This window comes from Lepidochelys kempii, chromosome 2, assembly GCF_965140285.1.
Source record: "Lepidochelys kempii isolate rLepKem1 chromosome 2, rLepKem1.hap1, whole genome shotgun sequence".
NCBI classification, from domain to species: Eukaryota; Metazoa; Chordata; order Testudines; family Cheloniidae; genus Lepidochelys; species Lepidochelys kempii.
Genome location: NC_136381.1, coordinates 241040360 through 241060910, shown reverse-complemented (window position 1 = coordinate 241060910; position 20551 = coordinate 241040360). Strand labels below are relative to the sequence as shown.

At 39.8% G+C, this 20551-nt stretch overlaps 1 protein-coding gene across 5 annotated transcripts in view; it reads left to right on the top strand.

The window, feature by feature from the left end:
* The window catches only part of KIF5B (kinesin family member 5B), a 67908-nt gene that overhangs the window by 9950 nt on the left and 37407 nt on the right, over positions 1-20551 (top strand). For 4 of the 5 annotated variants that reach the window (XM_073334409.2, XM_073334408.2, XM_073334411.2 and 1 more), the window contains exons 2-11: positions 1596-1683; positions 4166-4239; positions 4987-5091; positions 5570-5618; positions 6013-6068; positions 6150-6237; positions 7975-8099; positions 10908-11012; positions 11493-11638; positions 19549-19697. In XM_073334409.2, coding sequence (XP_073190510.1) covers positions 1596-1683; positions 4166-4239; positions 4987-5091; positions 5570-5618; positions 6013-6068; positions 6150-6237; positions 7975-8099; positions 10908-11012; positions 11493-11638; positions 19549-19697 — 985 coding nt within the window. Of the gene's footprint in view, positions 1-1595; positions 1684-4165; positions 4240-4986; positions 5092-5569; positions 5619-6012; positions 6238-7974; positions 8100-10907; positions 11013-11492; positions 11639-19548; positions 19698-20551 lie in introns of all 5 variants that reach the window. The other variant, XM_073334407.2, reaches the window with a different exon arrangement.

Genomic DNA, 20551 nt, shown 5'->3' with positions numbered 1-20551 from the left:
GCCTGACTTAATCCCTCTAGAGAGAGTCTCCAAAATCAGTTGATAGTCACTTAAGACTTTCTCAAAAATGTACTGACTTGGAATAGTGTATTCATGAATATCAATTTTTTTAAGTGGAAAAATAATTTGGAGGAAGTTTCAAATTACATCTAAACCTGAAGGAATACCAGCCACATCAATAGTACACCATAAATTTTGTTTAGGATATTATTGGACACAATATGAATAGCGTAGATACGGTACAAAAGGTGATAATGGGGGCAACGTGATCCAGCAATAGGAATGTGTATATGAAGTAGTGCATGCAGACTTGTGCATATTAGACAAATGTTACCTGTGAGTTATGAGTTGGCCTGCAACACACACAATACCAGATATGCCTGTTAATATTCCTTTTATTAAAGTCACTACAGGAAGATTGAGGAAATGGCTGTCTATAGCTGTATCCTTTATTCAGTGGCTAATTTTATAGATATGCTTATTGAAACTTCAGCCTCACACCTCAAGACTGATAGTAAATGTTAAAGAAGGAATCTGTCTTGCTAATAAGTGTCCATCCCAGTTTTAGTTTGGCTTGGATAAACTTCTTAGACTGTATTAAAAGAAACTAGCATAGATCATGTGTGGGATTTCCAAAAGCATCTAAATGATTTGATGAAGATCCCTGGATCTTGTGTCCTAAATCACTTAAGTGCTTTGGGAAATCCCGTCCCAAAACACAAAATTGCTTTCATCATAATGCATCTACCATCCCGATGGGAGTGGTTATGAGTGTCTGAGTAGTCACTCAGATGATGGGAGTGGTAGCAGCATAATACAGAAAAAGGGGATAGTGACATACTCTATCTCAGTGACATAATACTACATTGTCTCTTTAGTCAGATCAGCATGTAGTCACCAGAATATCCAAAGCATTAGTAATGGACACCTCCAAGAGCCTGCTAAGTCCAAAACTAAGTCTGCACTAACTGAAACACTTAAGTAGAATTCAGTGCTTCAGCAGCTTGAATATTTCCTTCCATCCAGACAATAAAATATAGGTAGCAGTCCGCTTTTGCAGCGTAGACTTCAGCTACCTCAGGTTTGGCTTCTGCCTATTAAGCACTGTAGTTTCTTGGCATACTTCCTCTAGAATGCTACTACTCTTCCCTTTCAAGAGGGATCTCATCTATCAGAATCCTGAATTAATAACCATCTAGTCCTTTTCCCAGAGGAAGAAATGTTCTTGAGTGTACAGTACTAACCTGAGCATTTTGGTTTAAGATTTGTGTGAAAACTTAAAATGAACTGACTTGTTGCCAAACTGTAATTAAGTGAGACTGGGTCATACTTACGGTGAAAGTTCTTTTGAAAAACTGTTTAGGCTGGTTTCAGGCTGCAGATATGTTTAGTTCAAGGCTTCATTCGTATGTGCTCATCTTTCACTCTGGTAACTTGTGTATAAATCAGTTCCTCTTATTGAAGGCTTCAAGTATACAAACAAAAGCAAAAAGATACTGTAGAAGCAGGCTATTAATATGGACAGTTCAAATTTGAAAAATGTTCAGTTTTACTTTCTGTGACTGGGATTTTTTACTCTTCTTGTGTCTTTTCAGTCCAAGCCGTATGTGTTTGACCATGTATTCCAGTCAAGTACATCACAGGAACAAGTATACAATGATTGTGCTAAAAAAATTGTAAAAGGTAAGGAAGAACATTGAACTTGACAATAAGGAAGCCATCAATAGACTATTAAGTGGCTTTTACTGTTGAAAATTGTGATGTAGTTCCAACTCTCCTCTTCCTACCCATCTTTCCACCAAAAACTGTATCTAAAAGAAACAGCATGAGTGGCAGTAATTATAGCAGGAGTGGCAGTAATCACTACAGTTAAAGTTGATGAATGACATCAATTCTGAACCCATATATTCAGTTCATAACTGTTTGAAATGTTGTTCTTGTCAGGTTGCAATCTTTCAGGCCAGGTCTCTTCCATTAAAATTCTCTCTTGGACAATTATAGGGGAAAAGTTGTTCTTAAGTAAAAGGATGGGAAAATATAACTTTTCTATTTTAAAATGATGCTCAAGACTCTTAAAAAAAAATTGCAGCCAAAATCAATGGGGTTGAAATATGGCATAAGAATAGACTGTGCTATGGAAATACCTGTTCCAGGAAAAAGTCTTGATTAGTATAAACCTTCAAAAATCAAGCATATGCAATGTTTTTCTAAGCTTGTATAATACATAGCTAAGTAAGTTTGAGATCATCTTAGTTGTATAAAGAGAACTTGAGTCAACTATAGTGCAGATAGAACTCCTGCCTCAATGCTTATGCATCTTAAAGACTACAGAATCTCTGTCCTTGACTGTATTAAAATTTGGTTGAGGCAATACTTTTAAAATAGAATTATAAAACACCTAGAAAATCATCATGTGGTAGTCTAACCAGTTCATCATTTGCAGAATAAAATCTTGCCGTACTACTTGTAGTAGAATCCCTTGAACAGGTCAGTAAAATATTGGGTAAAGAAAAGGCGTCCCAGTTGATATCAATTATTTGGGCTTTCAAAAGGCTTTTAACCAAACCTTCACAAATTATGAAAGAAAAAAAATTTAGTCTTGGGGTAATAGGCAATTTACTGGCAAGGATCAGAAGCTGGCTAAGAGATAAAACAGAGAAATGTTAAATTTTCATCATAGCAGAAGTTTAGCAGTGAGTTGCTATAAGGGTCTGTAGTAGCACTCGTTTTGAATGCATTAATGATTTTAAAAGGGGATGAGCAGTTTGGTATTCAAACTTGCAGATACAGATTACTTGAGCAAGACTGCAAAAGGCTGGGAAACTTCAGAGGATCCTTACCAAGCTAGGTAAATGCATAACAGGGTGGCAGATGAAATTAATTGTTAACAAATGCAAAATAATGAACATCGGGAGAGAGAATTTGAACTAGTCATACACCTTTCAAGGTTCTAAAGTAACTGTAAAAACTTATGAATTTCCTAAGTGTGGACAGCAAAGTTAAGACTTAAGCTCAATATGCAGCAATTGTCTAAAAAGCAAATAAAGTTAGGAGGCATAAGGAACAACGGGATGAATAGTACAGAAGTATTATGTCAATTGTATAAATAGTGTGTTCTAACCTGGACTGCAGTGTTCTCTTTACTTATCGCTTCACAAAAAAAGATGTTGCATTATTTGAGGGAGTTCAGAAGATGAGTGATTAAGGGGATGGGTAAACTGTCATGAAGAGTTTTAAAGATTGATACTACTCCCTTTCATCGTGTTCCTCCTTACTAGTCTCCTCTCAAGTACTGTAATTAATAGTATTGAGAGGTAGATAAGGAACTTCTGTTTGTCTCATAACATGAGGACAAGGCGCCATTTAATGAAACTGGCAAATTCAACACTGATAAAAATTTCTTTTTTCACAAAAGTCACAATTAAATTATAAACTTGTGGTAGTGAATTAATCATTGAGGCAAGTTACCTAGGAGACTTCAAAAAAAGTTTGGACATTTATATGGATAACAAGAATATCAGTTCAATAAATATTACACTAAATTTGAAATGTACATATATTACAGTCACAATACTTTTTAAAAAAAAAACTAGCTTTAGAAAGGATACAAACGTTTAAGTTTATGGCATAAGCTAACCTACTGGAAGTTAGAAAGAATGTTTCTCTGGGTGGGCTTGTTATCCAATAACAGCATGTTGCAGGATTTCTTCCTCTGTCCTCAGAAGCCCAGTATTTGTGTTCCTAGTTTTTCAGTTCTCATAGTTTTCCAGCCTAAACAAGACACTAATTTCTAATGTAAACTTTTTAAAAAAGCCTTTCACCCTGTCTTGTATACTAAAAAGAAGCAAAAAGGTACAAGCCCATTTTTTCCCCTTTGCAGCTCACCTTTTAAAAGTGTCTGTATGTTGAGTCTGAAACTCTTATGTAATACATTAGTTTACATTTTAATTTATTAATGTAACTTCTCCTACTCTAGCAACATGCAATTCTGTTTTATTAGACTTGTGTTCATAGTGGAAACACCTTGTAATGGTCAAAATTCATTTGGAGTCAAAATCCTAAATTAGATTATTTGTCCATTAAACACTCAATTATCTTCTTGCAAACTTCTCCATAGGCAGTTAGCTTGGAAAAGAACACTAACGCATAAATTCTTTCTTGTTAGATGTACTTGAGGGATACAATGGTACAATATTTGCTTATGGACAAACATCATCTGGGAAAACACACACTATGGAGGTAAGGTATCTAAAAAGTACTTTCTCACAATATTTTATCATTTTTTCCATAGTTATATACCCTTCTCCTTTTGAAATAAAAGTCCTCAGTCTCCTCTGTTCATCTGGCATCCCTTCCCCCACAATTTCTTGGTGGGCTTGATCGTAATATAGTATTTTGGGCATCATTATTTCCATGAGTCTGGGAATAGCAGTAATTAATTTGTGGAGCCTTATTTGGCCCTCCAGCAGCAAAATAAGAAATACTAAGTATTCCATTAATAGCAGCTTTTTATCTTCAATTTATTATTTAAAAGATTCCTGGGATAATTTTTTACCCTAACCAAATCTTGGTCCTAAATGGGTTGGCAAGACTTCTTAAAAATTTTCTTTCTAGTTACTATTCTAAAATCAACTCCTTCATAGAATCATAGAATATCAGGGTTGGAAGGGACCTCAGGAGGTCATCTAGTCCAACCCCCTGCTCAAAGCAGGACCGATCCCCGACTAAATCATCCCAGCCAGGGCTTTGTCGAGCCTGACCTTAAAAACTTCTAGGGAAGGAGATTCCACCACCTCCCTAGGTAACGCATTCCAGTATTTCACCACCCTCGTAGTGAAAAAGTTTTTCCTAAAATCCAACCTAAATCTCCCCCACTGTAACTTCTGTGTTCAGTTTGTCGTCTTTGAATATTAGAAATCTGTGGTATTCATGGAATTATAACTGATAAAGAATATTGCATTTAGTTGTTTTTTTTCCCCTCAAAAGGGAACACTTCATGATCCAGATGGGATGGGGATTATTCCAAGAATAGTGCAAGATATCTTCAATTATATTTACTCCATGGATGAAAATTTGGAGTTCCACATTAAGGTAAATTGTTCGGTTTAAGAAGTACTATTGAAACAAAAAGTTGCATCTGATTTTAAAGTAAAGTAATTGATGGTTAAATCTTTGGGGTTTTTTGGTATATGTACAAGTCTCCCATTTTATTTGGAAGATATGAATCCAAAGACAGTTGGGCCCAGAGGTTGGGAATACCTATTTTTCATAAATAGGGAATTCATTGACAATAAGATGCTAATCTTTAACAGTGAGGGCAGTTATCCTTTGGTAACTTGGATAATGGCTGTGGTAAATTCTCCATCACTTGAAGTCGTAATTAAGCTTGGATGTTTTTCTAATAGAGATGCTTTGGTTCAACCACAAGTTCTTGGGCTAGGTGCAGGATTCACTGGAAGGAATAAAGTCTCCTGTGTTAGGCAGGAAGTCAGACTAAATTATTACAATGGTCCCTTTTGGCCTAAAATCTATGAATTACTGTTTTTAATGCTGTATCTTTTTTTATTAGGTGTCATATTTTGAAATATACTTGGATAAAATAAGAGATCTTTTAGATGGTAAGTCTGTGCCCTTTATATAGGATGGGGATAGCAACTTGTTAGACTGTAAAGAAACTTTACCACCAGATTAGGATAGTTATGTGGCACATTAATGATATGTTGTAAATGGCAACTATCAATGTAGTCTTTTGTTGGCTTTCATAACCTTACAATTGTAAAATTAAGTATAGCTATGCCTTTTCTTTGTATAATGTATTATGTGTATAAAAGCGTTTGGGTTTCTCTAATGGCCATTTTGTGTAAATCCTTGTTCAGATGTTAGAATATAAGAATTGCATGGGATACCATGAGAAATGTTTCTGTTTCCCTCGGGATATATATGATCATTCACCACATTATTCTTTTGAACAAATGAAATATCTTATCTGTAGAGTTTTTTTTTTTTTTCCAGTTTCAAAGACCAATCTTTCTGTTCACGAGGACAAAAACAGAGTTCCTTATGTAAAGGTGAGTATAAGTGTTACGCTATTGACTAACCTATCTTTTCTCCATGTACATCACTTATTTATGTTTTGTCAATTTTTAAAGGGCTGCACTGAACGTTTTGTATGTAGTCCGGATGAAGTAATGGATACTATAGATGAAGGAAAATCTAACAGACATGTAGCAGTTACAAGTAAGTGGTTTTTTTTCCTTTCATTGATTTTATAAATGAGAGAAGCCCAAACTATGAATGTAAGTGAATGGTTCTAGTTTTTTGAAAGATTGACTTTTGTGTAACTCACCTCAGTGTGTCACTTGCTGCAAGAGTAGGTTAAGACAAATTAAAACAATCTTGGTCTATTTAGTTTGTCTCCCCTTCATCGAACTTCCTGTTTCTAGGACAGTGTTACTCAACTTGAGGTTGCATGCCCTTTCTTGGAGTAGGGGCAGAGTACAAGCATGGAGTAGTGAAAGGTCATGATCCCAGATCCATGTCCCCCACCCCTTGAATGTACTCCTGTGTCTGGAAGTAAAGCAGTTTGTGTTTCATGAAGCCACCTGCTTTTTGTCTCTACTACTGCAGAGGCCTATAACAAAGCTGATCACGAGATAACCATGTTTACCTGTCTGCAGATTTAGGCAGCATTCCATAGGTCTAAGCTTCTCTCTTTGGTCCTGTGGCACTGTACTAAGTTGTAAAAGTATGTGCCTTGTGTCTTTGGAGCTGTCAGTGGACTGTCTCATTGTAGGCAATATGTAGCCTTCTTCTGAGTGGGACGTAGGGAGGGGAAGCTACAAAATGAGATGGCAAAAAGAGGAAAAACAAAAAATGGTACATTGGGGACAGAAAAGGTAAAACTGAGGCAGAAGAAAAGAGAATATAAACAAAAAAATATGGCAGTATTTGGCCAAGGGAATGGACAAGCTTTTCATCCACAGAGGACTTCATCAGAAAAACGTTGGGACCTGCTGTTTTTGGTGGAAATTTCCTGTTCCTGCTGCCTGTTCCTACTTTATCAGTAAAAGGTTGAGGAAGGCAATCAAATATCGAGGCCAAGCCTGCTCTGGCCCTCCCTTTGATCAGGAGAGTGGTTTGGAGGAGTGATAAGCCAAACACAGTTACTTTTTTTCTTGGTGGCAGCAAGGAACAGAAACCAGGACTGGTCAGCATTTAAAGGCTGAGGAACAGGGAAGTAGCAATGGATGGGAACAAGGGACTATTCCTTCTTCACACTTCCTCAGCTTCTCTTGTAGCTACCCGCACATCTTTAAAGGGCTATGGGGGATTTAGGGTTGTTTCTGTCTGACACAGAGCTAGAGAGAAGACTAAATAGGGGGCTCTTCTTCTCCCTCTTCACCTCCAAAGTAAATCAGCTTAGACTTCTGTTACTGAACTCAAAGAACTGTTTTAATTCAATATGAAATGTGTGTCTTTGAAAGTTTACTTGTGTTTCACATCTTACCTATGCTATAAAGCATAAAGAAAAAAAATCATTATCTTATAACAAAAATGAAATAGTTTCTAAAGGTAACTCTACACGTTGGGTCAGTATGTAACAGCTTTGGAAAAAAAAGTGACAAATGTTCTAGTGTTTCTAATAAATTCCAAAAATACTTAAGCCCAGAGTAAAAGGCCAGATTAGTAAACTGTCAATATACTTTCTATTTTATTAATAGAAATGTGTAGGAAAAAAGCTGACTTAATCTATTGAATAAAATGGGATAGACCCTTCATTTGCCTGCTTTCGTTTAAATACACTGTATTCATCACAAACTACTGTAAGGCTGTCTATCTCTAGAGATATTCACTGTGAGAGGTTCATGTTGTATACTAAATGTTCAGCTAAGGTCAAATTAGAGTAATTGTTACCCAGTGCAGATTTGTTGTATAAACAAGTGTTTTGAAAATTCTTAAATATTTGCATTATAGATATGAATGAACACAGCTCTCGAAGTCATAGTATCTTCCTTATTAATGTAAAACAAGAAAACACTCAAACAGAACAGAAACTGAGTGGAAAACTTTACCTTGTGGACTTGGCAGGTAGTGAAAAGGTAACTTCGTCTTTATATATTTGAAAACTAAAGGAACATACAGAACCTTGTTTAACGTAGAGCTCAAGTATCACTTCCTAAGAATACACAAATCATAATTCTGACTCCTCAGTCAGCTTCATGACTCGTTTCAACTCCAGTGCTCATATATGAAACCCAAACTCCAGTATAGGCTAGTTTTATATGCTCCCTATTGATAGATAAGCTTGAATTTGGTAAAAGGTATAGTGATTTTTTTTTTTTTGTACATGGAAAAAAGTAGATTTAAGTTCATTGTCCCTGTTTAACTGTGATATGACAAATGGGAGGTGTGGGTTGTGGTTGGTTATATGTTGGAATTGAAAGGAGTTTGTTGTGAAGGTGGTGTTAGTGTGGATATTGTGTAGGTTGTGGTTGCTTGTGTTAACGCTGTCCTAACTGGTGATCACGCTGGCTGGAAATGCACTTGAGAAACCTTAATTCTGAGACAAGGCTGTTATGTGGAAATTTCTTCCTTATTTCCATTGAATGAAGTGGAGTCACCTTGTGCACCACTCTGCCAGTACTGTGAGCTCCCTATTTATGGGGTTCTGCTTGTCCCCTATAGTCCATCAGGCATTAGGCCTGAGTGAATTATGGTGTTTAAATTGAGTTTGGATAGTAGCATGAGTGATAGGCACAAAGCATTTGACCAGAAAGAATAAGATCATGAGAAAGGGGGATTGTTTAGGTTAAGTTTATAGTGACCCTTGAAATACCAGTGTTATCTTACTTAGAATTTAGGTTGAGGTAATAAAAATAAAGAAAAACATGGCTAATCGGGTACCCACCAGGTGCAGGAAATAATTAGTTATATTAGTTTGTTTTAAAAATAAATGCTTACTCCTGTAACTAGGGAAAAATATGGCAAAGTGAGATGAGGAAACCTTGAAGAGAGCAAGTTTCAGCCCTGAACTGCTTCGTCTGATTTTAGTTAAGGTCCAAAAACCCACAGTGACATCACTTGTTTATTTATAGTGTATAAAAAGCCCAAGGTTTTTTGTCAGAGCCTTTTCTTGCCCCTCTGGAGACATGCCATCATGGAAAGGCATTTCCAGGCCTGATCCTGTTGTGAGTATCTGGCCAGAGGAGTGCAACAAAAATTACAAAAAGTTTAGAAAACTTGATCTACAAGGAAAGGTTAAAAAAGTGGCCATGTTGTCAAATCCCTTTCACTGTTTTACTGGTTCCTAAAAATGGTCAGTGAGCAGTTTTTTCCAACAAATTGTGCACCCACCTTATAGTATATGTATTTGTGTTGTAGTTGTTTACACTTAACACTTGTTTACATTAATAGAATAAAACGTAACTTCAAAATTCTTTCAGTGTAGATTGGGAGAATGTGAGGGAAGGGAAATGCAGATCATAGAATTGTAGAGCAAGGTTGGGCGTTTAGACTAGGAAACTAGGCTGGGCAGCAGATCTGGGGACAGGTGTTAGCAGGAACCGGTGATGCTTCCTGTTCTTTCAGAGTAACAGCCGTGTTAGTCTGTATTCGCAAAAAGAAAAGGAGTACTTGTGGCACCTTAGAGACTAACCAATTTATTTGAGCATAAGCTTTCATGAGCTACAGCTCACTTCATCGGAAGTGAGCTGTAGCTCACGAAAGCTTATGCTCAAATAAATTGGTTAGTCTCTAAGGTGCCACAAGTACTCCTTTTCTTTTTGCTTCCTGTTCTTCATTCTCTCCCATCTTTATCCATGACCCTCAGTGCCTTCTGAGAGAAGTCATGTTGTAGTAATTTTCCACTGCAATCTCCTCTGCTCTTATAGACTTTCAGTGTCAGGAACTTTTATCTGAGGTTTTTTTTGTGGTAGAGGCTGTTTTTGAATCTGGTCTATATCGGCTTTCCCTGTTGTTTAAGATGGTAACTTTCCTGCCTGATTTGATTGACTTTTGGGTTAATTGGTGTCCATAACTTCGAATTTCTTAGCTTTTGCACATGAATAAGGTTAAGATTTTGTCACGGAGGTAATGGAAGTCACGAAATTGGTGACTTCCAGGCAGGGCTTTGGAGCTGTGCTCTGGCTCCGATCCAGCTCCAGGCAAAAACCTGCTGCTCCGCAGGCTCTGCTCCAAAGCCCTGCTTCCAGGAACCTCTGACATTTTCGCTTCAGCCCCGGAGTAGCAGAGCTGGAGCTGTCAGCCAGCGGGGCAACCCAGTGGCACGGGCAGACCCCCGCATCTCCAGGCCACTGCGGGGAGGGGAACAGGGGGATCCCACAGTCTCAGTCACTGAGGGTAGGGGGAATCCTGGAGGCCCAGCAGCAGTGGGTGCTGGACCCTCCTCTTTCCCCATTTTGTCATAGTTATTTTTAATAAAAGTCAGGGACTTTTGGTTATTGCCTGTGACTTGTCCATAACTTTTACTAAAAATAACCATGACACAGTCTTAGCATTATGCATGAATTGTTTGTTTGCATTCAATCCTTTTTTTTAAATGACCGGTGAGTACAGTTGGTCAGACTTTTCACCAAAATTGGGTTTTCAATTCAATTAATTTTTTCATAGAAAGTGTCTGCTTTCCTTGGGAAATTTTTGATTTTCATTGGAAAAACTGATTAGTCTTGAGCTGAAAACTTTTGTTGTTTGATGGAAAATCAGAATTTTTCTTCGGGTGGTGTGGAGTGAGGGAAGGGAATCCATTTTCCCAGCTTGCTCTGCCAGTTAGTGGCGCTACAGCGACACTTGGTTTTAAAAAAGAGCAAGCTGTTCAGGCTTTTTTATAAGCACTGAACCTGAAAAATGCTTTCTAGAACGTTTACTTGTATTTACTCAATCTTTTTTAGGTTAGTAAAACTGGAGCAGAAGGTGCTCTGCTGGATGAAGCTAAGAACATCAACAAGTCTCTCTCAGCTCTTGGAAATGTCATTTCTGCTTTGGCTGAAAGCAGTGTAAGTGGTTTTTTTAAGTCCAGAAAAAGAGAGAATACAGATGTAATAGTGCCCAGGAAATATGGGCTGAAATTTTCAAGGAGGTGCATGGGATTTAACCACACATCTCCCATACATTGCCTTAAAAATCTCAACCATTGTATCACTACATTGCAAGTGCAACAGTGTCTCTTGCTGTGTAAAGCAGAATTTTAAATAATCTTCTGACATTATATAAGCTTATATTAAATATCTTAATGGAAGTTTCCTTTACCCTAAAAGTACAAAAGCTTGGACATAACTCTCTCTTATTTGAAAGGTTTGTGCTTGTACCACTGTGTTGGGCATTGTTTAAGAACTTGAAGAGAAATTATCTTCTTGCTAATTTATTGGGCTTAGCTGAATTGAGCGCAGATCCTTATCCAACAAACTAGATAGTTGTCTGTCAACTCTAACTTAGTCCTTCAAACATATGCTAATCTATACATTTATTCATTCCAGACTTATGTTCCATATCGTGACAGTAAAATGACCAGAATCCTTCAGGATTCATTGGGTGGTAACTGCAGAACCACTATTGTAATTTGCTGCTCTCCATCATCATACAATGAGTCTGAAACTAAATCTACGCTCTTGTTTGGTCAAAGGTGAGTAAACAATTTAAAAATGCTAGTCGGGAGAGACATTTGTCTCATTGAAGACTTGTAAGTCATGAAGTGCAAGCAACTTTTTATTACACTCCCATGCATCTTATCTGGTAAGATTGGTGTAAGTAAACGCCTTCGATGAAATAACTGCAAAAGATGTCTGCTCTTATCAAGCAAGTAGGTTGAGCTCTTAAATTCTGCTGCTGACTGCATGTTCAAATATACACATTAATACTTCATTCTTTCTGTTTAAAAACCAAAAAGATCAGTGCAGAAAGGCACTAATGCAGAATAATTTTTAATTTAAATTTACAGATGGTTACGGTTCCTATATCAAATATAATATAAACACTTTAACTCATGTATACACACTGCTAAGCATTTTAGTGCCCGATTATGTAGTGTGCCTAAAATATCATTAAGCAGGGCTTGAAAAATCCACTCATCATGGCAAGTAGGAACCTTTTTTTGTGAGTGTCGTGGACCAATATCATCCTCTTCAGCAGAGTTTACTTATGGAAGAAAAGATTGATCTAATGCTGCCTTCCTAAGACTGCAGAGTTCCAGTGCTCACTTCTGCAGCTGCTCTTACCATGCTACAGTGTAAATACTGACCAGAGTGTATGAGGATTTTTTTGGGGGGGTGGGGGCTGTTACTGTTCATTACCTTTATGTGCTTCAGTGAAACAGGGAATTGTTGATCTTGCTCTTTTGCTGCTTAGCAAAGCACTGAGCAGTAGCAAAGGCTGTCACTGGAGCTATTTGTGGTGGAGGAAAACTCAGAAATGAGAAAAGTGAATGGTAGAGTAGCAGAGACCACACCAAAGCCCTCTTCAGGCTTTTGAATGGGGGGAACACAGAACGCTGCATCTCCTTTCTGGCAGCTGAGGAAAGAGGGGTTCAAATTTCAACTATGCTGTTCAGCTAGTCCCTGAACGAAATCCAGCAACAATACCCTGGTAGGAATCCCAGCAGGTGGGGGTGTATGGATATAGGCATCTTATGTGGGTGTTTCCCCTACGCAGTGAGGACTCCGTTTCTGTGCAGGGTAAACACCTAGATGGGATAAGTCTTTGACTACCGGATGTCTAGTAAAACCCAGTGGATGTGGATGAGGGTTTGAGCATGTGGGACATGAGTTTGGACCTGGGGGTGGGGAGAAGAGATCAATGGATGGGATAACAAACTTCAGGGCAGAAAGTAAGGTGGGATGTACACACAATAAGGGGGGGAATAGACAAAGATATATGGAGGCAGAAGGAGAGAGAAGGAAACAGACACTTGCTTCATAGTCCTGATCTCTGCCTCTTCAGATTCACTTTGCTGTTGTGGCTACTGGTAAACGTTCCCTTACAAGTCCCTGGGGAAGGGCATGTAACTGCCAACAAAACATTGAAATAGACTGTGCAAAGTAAACAATTGAAAAATAGATAACTGCTAACATACTATAGATAATCTGAATGGTTACAGTGCATCAGTTACACCATTTTCAAATGGAAATGAAGGGTCAGATTCTTGAACCCAGTTACTGTGAACTATTTGAGCCATCTCTGTGCCACTCATTCCCTGCCTGCACACACAATTCTCTACCTCTGGGCAAGATCTTAAATTGTTGCCCTGATTGAGCTCTCTAGCCTGTTTCCTGTAACGTGCATTACAGCAAGAATTCTTTAACACTTAATTACTAATACAGGCTCATTTTATATTTAAATCCAAAATATAGAGAAACATTTTATTCCAAAAAAACAAAGGAATCAGGCAATCCTTATCATTAGGAACTCTAAGAATTTGGATATTTTTGACATGAATCTGTTCTCCCATCACTACTATTATTCTGTCTGATTTTAATTCTCTATTTTTAAACTGCCAATTTAATAATTCCATCCCCTGAAAAGTGAGTTGACTTTTCTTCTTAATCTGCTCCTCTTTATCCAGCCATTGTTTTACTTAGAACACATCTATCCGAGGAATTAATTTAGTGGATCAAGTTTCCAGCTGGCCTTACAGAGAAAACATTTTAGTATGGAAAGAATTTGTTGTGTGGAGTGATTCAAAAAGTTTTCTGATTGCCAGATCAAGGAAACTAAGTAACTGAGAGTAAGTTCATCTGAAAGACTGAAGTTTTGAGCTTAACATCCTTAGTTTCCCAGGTTCCTCTCCTCTGAACTGTTATCTAAGTAATTTCTATAGAAGTTGGTCTCTCAATAATTCATCTTCATAAAACGTGAATGTATCGCGTTCCTACATCTCATTTCATAAGCCATACACTTAGTGTCTTTCACTCGCATCTTGAAATGCTTTAGTAACATTAATTCTCACGCCCTTCTGAGAGCTTTTACCTATTTTAGAGAGAAATATAAAATCTGTCTCCAGAGTAACCAGCATCAATTAAAAATTTATAGTAACATTCCTTTTTAGTTACAATTTAGATTAAATCCACCAAAGGTATGTACACCTCTACCCCGATATAATGTGGTCCAATATAACGCGAATTCAGATATAACGTGGTAAAGCAGTGCTCCGGGGAGCGGGGCTGCTTTGCCTCGTTATATCTGAATTCGTGTTACCGCAAGCGGTTCTTCTGCACCCCCTCCCCCTTTACTTGCTGAGGGCCCCCCCCGCCCCAGCTCACCTCTGCTCCGCCTCCTCCCATGAGTGCGCCGCAGCTCCGCTTCTCCCTCCCTCCCAGGCTTGATTGGCACAGCAAGCCTGGAGGGGAAGGAGGGAGAAGTGGACCGGCGACAGCACGCTCAGGGGAGGAGGCGGAGCGGAGGTGAGCTGGGGCGGGGAGCAGTTCCTTTCCCTACCCCGATATAACGCTGTCCTCAGGAACCAAAAAATCTTACCATCTTATAGGTGAGACCGTGTTATATCGGGGTAGAGGTGTATATGTGATAGCAATCAATTTTGAGGAATGAGGCATACTAGAGACTGTCAGGAAGTGAGAAGTATACTTTGCTGGAGTTTAGGGTTTCATAATAAAAAATAACCGAGGATCATATGGGGAAACATTTCTTCTTCAAGTAGTGTCCCTATGGGCACTCCACTTCAGGTACACGTGCACCCCACATGCTTTCTATTAGAGATTTTCATTAGTAGTGTCCGTTCAGCCCGCGTATGATATCCTTGTGTCCCACACTTAGTGGCGCTGAAACAATTTTAATAGTAGGGATGCTGAAAGCCATATTCACCCTTACCCATATTCACCACCACCTCCTCCCCCCACCCCCGCCAGCTGAGGCTGGCAGCCAGGACTCCGGGCGCGGGGCTGGCAGCATCCCTAGTTCCCACGCCTGTGCCCACAATGAAGCTATATCAGGTTGCGCAGGTGAACCGCCCTCAATTCCTTCTCAGCTGCCTCAGCCTGAGACGGAACTTAGCATGTCTTCTTTACATGTACCTCAGCTATTGCTGAGCTTGTTTCTTTCTCAGTTTAGTTACCTTAGTAGTTAGTTCTGATTTTTTTTTTAAAAATTTATATTCTCTGGGAAAGTCCTTCCTGAGAGGGACATGTCTGATTCACTGGGGTTTAAATGTTGCCTCTTTTGTGTAGAGAGGCCATCCTGATTAGTGACAGACACACAAAGTGCATTTGCTGCTGGGAGAGTCGAACATACTATAGAAGTGTAACTTCTATTTAGCCCTTCAAATCCAGGGCTCAGAAGAACAGTCATTACAACTTGATTTCTTAGATGATGGTGCACCCCCCTGTACATCAGTTTTCCCTCTGAGTCTCTAGCACCTCCTTGACCTTAGTGCAACACACTCCCAGAAAGGGGAAATCCTCAGACCTCCTCTAAACCTTGTAAGAGGAGCTTTAATTTCCCTCTCAGGGATCCAACCCCCAAAACCTTGTTTTCTGACCAGGTTGACACCTCAGAAACGTCATCCTTGAGGCTCAGTACCATGGAGGCAAGGAGCTCCACCAGAACTGGTGAAATAGGAAAGTGCCGCAGCCCTAAGGCTAAACATGGCTCTGGAAAGGCTTTGATACCATCTAGTGGAGATGGTCAGAACAAGTTCAGATGTTCTGTACCATCAGAGTTTTTACTCTTGTTCTGTTACCTTGTTGAGTTCTTTGGTACCAAATAAGCCTCCAGACACATCAGCACCATTTGCAAAGCACTTCAAGCTATCGGTAATGTCTGGCAAGGACAAGCTTACAGGTCTGTGTCTCACACAGATGTTTGAGGCTCCCCCCATTTGATGCAACTTCACAACAGGCTTCGTCACTGAAGGATCAGTTTTGACAGGATGATTGAGGGTTTGACCTCTCCTGCCGCATTAGCCTGCCAGCTTCAACGTTTTGTCCACCTCCCTCCCATTTGGAGACCAACTGTTCCATTTTGAATAACCACAGGAACGTATCACCTTGGACAAATGGGTGATGGAAGTAATATCTTTGGGCTGTGCCATCCATTTTACCTCCCTCCTTGTTCCCCTTCTCTTTCCCGCTTCAGGGACATATCTTATAAATTACTGTTAAGACAAGAAATAAAACCCTTCTTCGTTTAGGGGTGATAGAAGTGGTCCCCACTCAGCATAGGGGAAGTGGGGGGGAGGGGCCTTTTGTTCCCAGGTGTTCGCTTGTACTAAAGAAAAATCGAGTGTGGAGATCAATCTTAGATCTATGGTGACTGCCTATTTGCATTATTAGGCAATTACAATTACATTGCATTGTTAGGCAATTACAAGGTATTCTGTACCTTGACGATTGGCTACTCAAGCATCAGTCATACCAAGAGGGGTTGTCTGCCACAAAGACAGCACTGTCTCTATTCTTGGACTTGGGGTCTTCAGTGTGGAAAAATCCACACTGACTCCCGGTCAAAACATATGATTTATAGGGGCATCCCTGGATTCCTTGGCATCCAGGGCCTTCCTGCCCATGGACAGATTTGTGACTTTATCACACCTTGTCAGAACTATTCAAGGGAGCTCCCATACTTCAGTCAGAAACTGTCTTCATCTTGGTCACATGGCAGCTTGCACCTTTGTGACTGTGTGTGCACGGTTATGCCTTCACTGTTTTCAGGGGTGGCTCAAAGCCGTTTACTCGTCTAACAGGCACAGTCTAGACAAATAGGTGTCAGTTCCCCAGCAGGTGAAGTATTCCCTAGACTAGTGGAAGGTCCATTGCAAGGTAGCAGTAGGGGTTCCCTTCCTCCAACCAACATCATCGGTAACCATGACCACAGATTCATCTCTGTTACGGTGGTTGGAGGGGCACACCTTGATTCTCTAACCGTGCAGGGGAGATGGTGATCCTAGGAAACCACCCTCCATCTCTGTCTGTTGGAGCTCAAAGTGATCGGATACACCTGCCTTGAATTTCTGCTTCTCATCAGGCACAGATCTATCAAGGTCATGATGGACAACATAGCCTGCATGTTCTATGTCAAGTGGCAGAGAGGAATGAGATTCCCTTCTATGTGTGCCGAAGCAATGATATTATGGAACTGGTGCATAAAACATTGCATAGGAATTTCAGTAGTGTAACTTCAGAGCAGACACGTTGTCATGGCTGATGCTCTCAGCAGGTGTTTTCCGCAAGACTATGAACAGTAGTTGGATCTCCAGATTCTAGTTGGTATTTTTCAGACTTGGGAGTTTCGAGAAGTGGACCTCTTTGCCACAACTACAAACAAAAATGCCATTTGCTTGCTTTGGGGAAGGTAAGGTCATAGTTCCTGGGGGGATACCTTCCTTCTCCCTTGGATGAAAAAGCAGTTTTATGCTTTTCTCCTGATGCCTCTGATCCTCCGAATGACAACAAAATCAGACAGGACAAGACCAGAGTCATCCTTAAAGCCCTGATGTTCAAGGCTAGCATGGTTTCCTTTCCTGTTCCACCTAGCTCTTTATCCACTGATAAATCTTCTGATCACACCTGAACTTCTCTCTCAGGATGCCAGTCGACTGCTGCATGCGAAGCTGAGCAGTCTCCTCAAGGTGTGGCTCCTCAGTGGTTTTTAGGGCTAGAGGTTGTCCTGTTCTAGAGAGTAACAATACAGATTATTCAATAGTAGGAAAGATTCAACCAGAAATACTTATTTTTAAAAGTGGAAATGAGTTATTCACTAGTGTGAACTCCAGAACGCTGTCTATGAAGTTGCCTTGCTTCTGCTCATTTTCAAATACTTGTTGCAGCTTAAGAAAGCAGGATTTTCACGTAGTTCCTTCCAGATTCCTCTGGCTGCCCTGACAGCTTTTCACACCACCATTGAGAGGTTCTCCCTGTTTGCTCACCCTGCAAATACAGGGTTCATGAAAGGTCTGGGAAATCTTTTCCTATGGGTGAAAGTCCCTACCCCATTTGGGGACCTTTTAATTTGGTTCTTAAGTCATATGAAGCCTCCTCTTGAACTGACGATGACCTACTCCTTATTGAATTTCTCTATGGAAACAGACTTCCTAATGACTATTACCTCAACCCCCAGAGTTCGAGAGTTTGTGGCATTAATGACTGACTCTCCTTTCATAATATTCTACAAGGATAAGGTTTCCATTACAGCTGCATCCCAGTTCCTTCCTAAAGTGTCTTCTAAGTTTCATCTAAATCAGATAATTTGGTTACCAGTTTTTCCCCCCTTCCCCCAAACTGAACAGTTCCAGCCAGGTGGCTGTCCTCCTAATTCTAGCTGTCAGAAGGGGGTTATCCTTCTCCCTTGATAGAACTAAATTTTATTTTTTTTGTGGCTCTCCTAAACTGTTCACTTCCTTTGCAGACAGACCAAAAGGTTATGCCTTTTCTATCCTGGGACTATCAAAAGGAATACTGGTGTGTCATCTCATTCAGTGAGGTCACAATCTACGTCTGTGACTTTACTCAAAACAACCCTGTTTCAGATATCTGCAGAGCTGCTACATGGTCTTTGGCACATACCTTCTCCAGACACTATGTATTCGTCAATGCCTACAGATCTGATGCAGCAGTTGGCATTGCAGTTTTCCTTTAACTTATTTGACTCTGAATCTCCTTCTACTTTATGGGGATGCTGCTCCGGAGTCACCTGAAGTGGAACACCCATAGGGATACTACTCAAAAAAAGAGAGGTTACTCATCCTATGCAGTAACTGTAGTTCTTTGAGATGTGCGTTCCTATGGGTGCTCCACTATTTGTCCTCCTTCCTCTCTGCTTCGGAGTTTCTTTCTGAGACTCGGATGTGGAGAACGAACTGAGGAAGGTTCACTCATGCAGTTTGATACAGCTTCAGTATTGGACATGAAGATGTCAGTGGCACATGCAGGGACTCAACAGACAACGATAATGGAAAATCTCCATTTGAAGGGGTGTGGGGCACATGAACACCTGTCGGGGGACACATCTCAAAGAACTACAGTAACTTCTCTTTTTGCCTAAACTAGAGAACATAGTTTGTCAGGGCGCACATCCTTTCCCTCAGGCAATATATTCTCAGTGAGTTTGTCAGGGCGCACATCCTTTCCCTCAGGCAATATATTCTCAGTGTAAACCCTACTTCATTCCCCTTCGTTGAGTCCACATTAGTGATTCTTCATTTATGTAGAATTTGCAGAATTAAAATCTGCGTACGCCTGGCGCTGGAATTATCTTTATGATTGAAGTTAAGGCGGTGGTTGAGCATATGGAGCTTATCTATAGATGGTTGGAAGGAAGATGATGGTGGTTTAGAAGGGGAACTGATTAGCGCAGTGTAGACTGGATGTTTAATGACTTCACTGCTTAACTTTTGATGTACTTTGTAGTTGTCTTATCACAGTTATTGAAGGTTTTCTATGTGGCAAGAAGAATAAGGACACAGTCAGGCACAATTTTGTGCCTACTGGATAGGTTAGGTAATGAATCAGTCTGACCAAGCTGTGGGAAGGCTGGAATCTCCGTATCAGACTTGTTCAGCCTGGCTAATTTTCTGATCTTCCTATCTAGAGCTAAGACTATTAAGAACACAGTCTGTGTCAATGTGGAACTCACTGCAGAACAATGGAAAAAAAAGTATGAAAAAGAAAAAGAGAAAAACAAGACACTGCGTAACACCATACAGTGGCTTGAAAATGAGCTCAACAGATGGCGCAATGGTAAGAAGTTATTACATTTTTTTGTTGCGTGAATTTTAGCTTAGTGAAGATAGTTGAATTAGTCCAACTAGATTAGGCGTGGCCAAACTGTGGCTCTTGAGCCACATGAAGCTCTTTTATAGTTACTGTGGCTCTTGGAGCCCCTCACCCCCACCCCCCCAATTCTCCACCTATCAGACAGGGGAGTGGGGGAAGCTCGGGGCTTCTGCCCTGCAGCGGGGTGGTGGGGCTAGGGGCTTCTGCCCTGTGGGGGTTGCGGGGTGGAAATGTCATGGGGCATCAGGGCAGAAGCCCTGCGGGGTAGATTGTATCTTGTGGCTCAAACTTCTGAAAATTATCAGATGCAGCTTGGAAGGTCAGTAAGTTTGGCCGTCCCCGGACTAGATGATCATCGTAGTCCCTTGGAATCTATGGATCATTGAAAAGTAAATTTTAAAACATGGATATATCAAAAACTGATAAATCATAAGTTGTAGTGTCAATCTGAAGTCTCATCTTCAGCTTTGCATTTCATGGCTCGTTATAACCATAACGATACTGAATTCTAGGTTAACTCTTCAGTGTTACACATATTTTTGCATTTTGTGAATCTGAGGTAAGACCTATTAATTGCTATTCTTTTCCAAATTAGTGTATTGAGTTTTAATAAATTAATTTTAAAAAGTTAGTTTGGTACAGTTGCAGGTGTCTAAACAAGGTAAACTATTTTTTACCTTTATATAACTTTAACCAAATCTATTTTTCCAATTCAGTTTGTGTTACTATAAGACTTCGCTGACAGTTTTAACCAGGAAACAAACTTTTACAGGCACATAAATAGCCTGTGAAAACTAGGGTTGTATCATCATGAAAAA